The 6,133-nt window shown below is 41.1% G+C and overlaps 1 protein-coding gene and 1 long non-coding RNA gene across 7 annotated transcripts in view; one reads left to right on the forward strand and one right to left on the reverse strand.

Annotated features, from left to right (window-relative positions):
• LOC116706425 (uncharacterized) overlaps positions 1–2,631 on the forward strand; it is a 6,590-nt gene extending 3,959 nt beyond the window's left edge. Inside the window, exon 3 of the long non-coding RNA XR_004336233.1 lies at positions 2,619–2,631. This is a non-coding gene — a long non-coding RNA (uncharacterized LOC116706425). The remainder of the gene's footprint in view (positions 1–2,618) is intronic.
• eva1aa (eva-1 homolog A, regulator of programmed cell death a) overlaps positions 1–6,133 on the reverse strand; it is an 80,443-nt gene that overhangs the window by 5,446 nt on the left and 68,864 nt on the right. For 3 of the 6 annotated variants that reach the window (XM_032543257.1, XM_032543260.1, XM_032543263.1), the window contains one exon: positions 883–1,017. In XM_032543257.1, the coding sequence (XP_032399148.1) occupies positions 883–1,017 (135 nt within the window). Of the gene's footprint in view, positions 1–882; positions 1,018–1,571; positions 1,646–2,935; positions 3,122–3,157; positions 3,505–6,133 lie in introns of those variants that run through there. The other 3 variants (XM_032543258.1, XM_032543262.1, XM_032543261.1) reach the window with 3 other exon arrangements.

The raw sequence follows: 6,133 nt of genomic DNA on the forward strand, positions 1-6,133 counted from the left end.
AAAAAAGTATATACCCACAAAAACGTCTAATAAATGCATAAATGGCAAAAGTTGATTGAAAAGAGAGGGGAACATTTTAAGAATTGAAGGTACAGATTAAACGTATGATGTCATATCAACTGTCTAATCTTACTCTCGGCAAGATAGCGAATACGTTTAGTTCCCAAAATGCTATTAACTATTACAACTAACTAATTATAACTATTAATAACTATTCCTTTAAGAAGTATGTTGTGAAAATGGTGATCCAGCTGTTTGGTAAAATATGTGTCTTCACGGCCATCCATCTATCCAGTTAAGCTTTAACTGAAGTGTTTGCAGCAAGGAAGTGAAGCTATTCATGCGGCAGCAGCAGCACACATCTCCTGTCCGCTCCCTCTCTTAACTCCTCATTCATCCGTCTATCCTCCTAATCAGTGCAGAGCCGGTAGCTGAGCAGAGTAATTAGTGTGCTGGATGAAGGCCACCGTCCTTCATGAATAAAGCTTTGTTTAAGTTTCCTTCCTTGCTGGCGTCTCCTTTTTCTTTACTCTTTCATTTCATTGTTCTTGCTCTGTCTTCTCCCTCTTTCTCTTTATGGGAGTTGGACATACTGATTTAGACTGTGGTCACATTATTGACTCTTGGAAAGCAGTATATTTTTAAGACCAATGATCATAAATGGTCCAAACCAATGGCTCTGCTTAGATACATATGGAAACAGTTGAACTCTGTGTAACTTTAAATATACATACATATATGCCCTTCCTTGAGACCTGAATTACTGTTTCTGTTGATGCCTGGGAGGCCTTGGGACCGTTAAGTGTTAACTGTTCTCCACGGGAGGCCGTGAATGTGTGACAATGTTTGTGAGAGTGAGAAAGCTTATGTTGTTTTGCTCACCAGGAACAGCGCCAGGGCTTTTGACTGAGCTTCCCTCCGGAGGACTGTCTCCCACTATGTTGGGGTCATGGGCGCTGGGTGGAGGGGAGTACACCGGCGGTCTGGGTCCCTGCTCCTGAAGCAACTTCTTTGGGACTACAAAGAGAAGGATAGGTGGAGCAAAGGAGGGGAGTTTGGGGGTGAGGTAATGAAAGAAAGACAGAGGATAATAAGATGATTGAAAAGAAGACGTATGGCAGTCATTTCTATTTAAGTTCTGTACAGAGCCTGGCCAATGTGGATTAGGCAATATGATCTGCTGAATTTGTTCACCGTAGATATATTGGTACAAGTAGTAAGTCTGCAAATATTAAGGAAGAAATGAGAGTACATAGATATTTTACAGGCGGTATTCATTTTTTGTTAATCTCACATTTTATTTAACGTCAAATGAAAGTAAAAACTTGGAGTATTATTGTAATGGAAGAGTAAGGAGCGATTAATGAGACAGCCCGATGGCAGTGATTCACACTCACTCACTTCCTGACCTTGCACATGATTCCCGAAAGTTAGGCTGCAATTGCCCCCTCCTCCTCCTCACCCCTTCACATCCCCCAACCTCACAGTGTCCTGTGAGTAAGTGAGTCTGCACTCTTTCGCCACAGACACAAACCCACAATGCAGTGGGCTATACATTCCTGCCTGCTTACATGTGGTTTCGAGGTCCGGGCCACGCTCCGGTCACTGTGTTTGTCTGCCCTGTCACATCACAGAGACTTACAGCTCAACAGATGACCGTCTGTCCAGCTGTTTGTCCGTCTGCTATTCTTGCATTTCAATTTCTCTGGACAAACAAATAGGCAGTGAAGAATAATCAGCTGCCAGGTTTTGCTGACGTTAGTGGCACTAATAGTGAAACTGTGACATGTGATTTAGCATAAAAATGGACTATTTATTTAAAGGCAGAATTAATAAACACTGATCAAATTTCCAGAGACGGATTTTGGCAGTGGTCCAAGAGTCAATCACAGTGCAGGAAGGAGCGGAGTAGCTCCCCTCCACTGGATACTACTTATGCCTTGGACATGTTACAAGATTTTTCCAATTGTAAGCAATGATGAAAAGAGACTGAGCAGGAACATTTAACTACGGACGTTTACTGTGCAGATGATATAATGACATACAGTACTTGCCTTTATTAGATAGCTGACTGTAGAGAATGACGGGATATACTGGGGGGTGGCTACATGGCAACCTAGCTGCATTCATTATGAAAAATAACGACAGACACTATATTATAGAGATTGATGCAGCTGTACAAGTCATTGTAAGTTAACTTACAATTCAGTCTGATCATCATGCTAACTAAACGCCATTACATCTTCCAGTCAACTGTTCTGTGATATTTTCATAATAAAGAGATTAACTTGCCGCAGTTGTGATTTGTGCTGTGACTTGCGCCAAGAAAAGCAAAATGAGAGAGTTGGAAGTTAATAGCTTGGTTAATCTTTTAAAATTAGAGAAATGCAGGTGCAGGAAATATTAACTATCAAGTTTGTCCTTAAGCCAATAAAGACAGTGAATTAAAATGTTACAATTTTAACAGCAAAATTTCCGGTTGGATGTATGTGGAAAGTGCACATATTTATAGATTATATAAATTTAACCCAAAAGTAAAACATGTTCGATTGTGACAATGCTAAATTACACTGTATGAGAGAGATTGAGCATTTCACCCACTCATGTAACAATTACAGCTGTATATATATATATATATATATATATATATATATATAAATACACACATATATAGCGCAACTATTGTAACTCTCTAATCTCTCGAGTAATGTGTTCCTAAAACATTGACTTACTAAAATTACACAAAGATTCTTTCACTGCATTACAGCCAATGAGAACAGTAATTGATTAACTTCTTACTCTTATTTTGCCATACATGCTACCATGAACAGAGAGAGCTGTCTGCAGCAATTCTCATGTGAGGAGAGGTTTTTGATCATATCTTACAGCAGAAACTCTGAGAGCCAATCAACAAAGCTGGTTCACTGAAACTCACAGTCTTCAAAGAGTTCCGCTGAATCTTGGTCCAGCCTTTGATTTTTCTACTTGCCATGAGCAAAAGGGCCAGGAGGTTCATGCCAGACTAATAGAAATAGTAAATGATTTCTGGTCTTTGTTTTAATCTGCTTAGACGGTTTCACTGCACTGCATCAGGATAATTCATATGGTGTTAGCTGAGTTGCCAGCTGTAGAAATGTATACTCTTACATTAAAATACCTTTCATTAATTGCATCATCTCATGTGGCACACCGCATCAATCTGTCGCCTAAATAGGTTAAAAAACCATGAATCTGAAACCCCATTTTATCCAGGTCTGGTTGGCACAAACTAAATAAACAAAGTCCCCCCATATGTGGAGGTTAAATAAAATGCAGAGAAATGAAGAAATGGGATTTAGCCGGGTAGCTCCCCCTGCCTTTCCTCATCAGTCTGACACTAATCATGGGTCTTAAAACTCCCCCCCTGCCACACTGCCACACCATCTCCATGCCACGCCCTGATTACAGCCTTCTGATTGGCCCTAATTGGCTGCACATGTAGCCCAGGGTCACAGCTGAGAGACGTGTCCCAATGTCCCAATACATAGTATTTCAAATGCAGTATGCCAAAAAAACAGGATGTTCTCCTGCATGTGGTCACGTTTTTGCAGTATGCAAGCCAGCGTGCTTTTTTGGGTCTAAGTTCCCAAGGCCCAATATTATGAAGAAGTACTATGTCCCAATAATATGCATTTCGCATGCACCATACATAATTTGTAAGGGCAGCTGCCGTACATACTGAAATTAAAAATAAAAACTAGAACTGCAAGCAGTTATGGCTGGGGTCCAAGCCTCCCCGGTGCAATTCCCCCCCGGCGCAGGCCGCCCCTGATGACCCGCAGAGCCCACGAATGCGAGCTTGCAAAACATGAGCATGCAAAAGCAGAACCAAAAGAATGACAGAGGCGAGGCAAATGTCAGGAAATTTCACTAAGTGCGAATTGTAAAGTCTGTGGTGATTTGCAATAGTGATTTTCCCATTCATTGAGTAAAAGGCCAACACGCTTCTACCTCAATTATAGCATCCCCTAAAGGCCGATCTTCACCAAATATATATATATAGGTATAGAGCCTCGGATGGGCATGTTAAACAGTAATATCAAGTTGTGTGACGATAGCATTTGCTGCGGCAGAGATATTGCAATTGTGAATTTCCTATTTAAATGGATTGAGCTATTTGCCAAACTAACTTAATACATTTAAATTCATTATAGTGCCCCCTAATGGCCAATCTTCACCAGATTTGGTACAGAGTTGTGGTGTGGGATATCGAACAACAATATAATATAAGTTTTGTTCAGATACCTATTAATTTGGCCAAGATATGCTAAAGTTTGTGTTTTGTGTTTAGCTACAAAAATTAGTTTGGTCATGAAATGCGCATAGTTTAACGTAACAAATGTTTTTTTGATAACATTTGGTCAGATCCATCGGTAGATGCTACGTACAAAGTTTCATGCTAATAACTTGCATGGCCTAGGAGGAGATAGACAAAGTAGGTTTTTCGGCATTGCGCAACATTGCAAAAAACCTTTTAGCAGAAATCGGCATGGCCTACATCACCTGATTCAGCTTAATTCAAGAAACACGTGGATGTAAGGTTTTCTAATGAGCAATGTGGTATGTGGGCATTATGGGCAAAAACACACTTTCCATCATTATAGCGCCACATATTGGTCCATGTGTGTAATTTTTGGTGTGTGAGGTCCATGAAGCATTGTGCATCTATGCTGTAAATTTTAAGTGGTGAATCCACACCTGGGTCCCATAGGCCACATCTACTTTGACAAATCAATACCCCACTGTAGATGTGGCCTCAGGAGGAGCGCTATGTTACATCCTCAAAATTTCGTAAAAATCAGATGAACGGTTAATGAGATAAAAACTGTTTGTACTTGTAGCGCCCCTAGTGGCCCATTTTAATAATGCCAAAGAAAATCCTAAAGTTTTATTTTTTGCCGAGATATAACAAAGTTTGTGTTTTTGTAGCTAGCTACGCAAATTTGTTTGAACGTAATTTGCGCAATTTTTATTCAATAAAATTCATTTGGTTCTTTATGTCAGGTCCGTCTGGAGATGCTAGATACCAAGTTTTGTGCAGATCGATTGCAAGGTCTAGGTGGCGTTCAAAAAAGTAGGTTTAGGATGAATCACAATTTTTCACAAATAAAAGTCTAGGCATAAGTGGGCGGGGGCCCTATGTCACAAGATTCAGCTCAATTCAGGGAACGTGTGGATGTGTGTATTTTTATTCTGCAATGTACAGTTTGGAAGTTACAAGGCCAAAGGTGTTTTGTTCTGCTATAGCGCCACCTAGTGGTTGAAGTGGCTGAATTTCTTTGTCCAAGGTCCCTGCAGGGATCTGAACCAGTCCTGAAAATGGCAACCCACCATGTACAGTTTAGGCTGTAGTATCAGTTTTAAGTGGAGAAGAATAATAAGAAACCTTAGGAAAGCAATAGGGTTCCACAGCTCCGCTGGATCTGTGAACCTGTGAATCTGTTCCCAGACACCTCGCCCTTGGACCCCTAATAAAGCAATTTGGAACTCAGTGACTCTCACATTTTACCCCATAAGGGGTTTATAATTGAGATCCCTCCGCGCATGCACACTCAAAGCCACACGTGATACACGTGCGTACATAAAACACACATGTGCATGGACACATAGTCTAACACACTTGTGTGACATCAGAATTTCTATGCTTCCAAACAGCAATTTCCCATGTTTTTCTATGGGCTTACTTTGTTGGCAGAGGCTGGTACAATATAGTAAATTGACTGCTGCTTGTCTAAAAATAATTGTCAAAAACCTAAAACTTCTCGAAGCAAACGGCCGCAAACCACATTTAAGGAGCCAAGCAGTAAAAACTGAACCAGTAAAAGAGAGAAAGAAGAGTGCAAGGGAGAGAAACTGAGGACACAAATCACTCTACAGCCTGCATTATAATGACATGGTCACATAAACGCACGGCAAATGAGGGACCCGGGCCAGCACTTTACCTCTCAGAGCTCAGGACCGCCATGGGGAGCGAAGATACGAGGCGGGAAAGAGTGCCCATAACAATGGGCCGTGTTTACACTGGCAGAGCTGGCTTTGTTTTCACTGGGCTCTGCAGGCCAGAGTGTGTGTGTGTGTGTGTGTGTGTGTGTGT

This window comes from Etheostoma spectabile, chromosome 18 (genome assembly GCF_008692095.1).
Source record: "Etheostoma spectabile isolate EspeVRDwgs_2016 chromosome 18, UIUC_Espe_1.0, whole genome shotgun sequence".
Taxonomy (NCBI): Eukaryota; Metazoa; Chordata; class Actinopteri; order Perciformes; family Percidae; genus Etheostoma; species Etheostoma spectabile.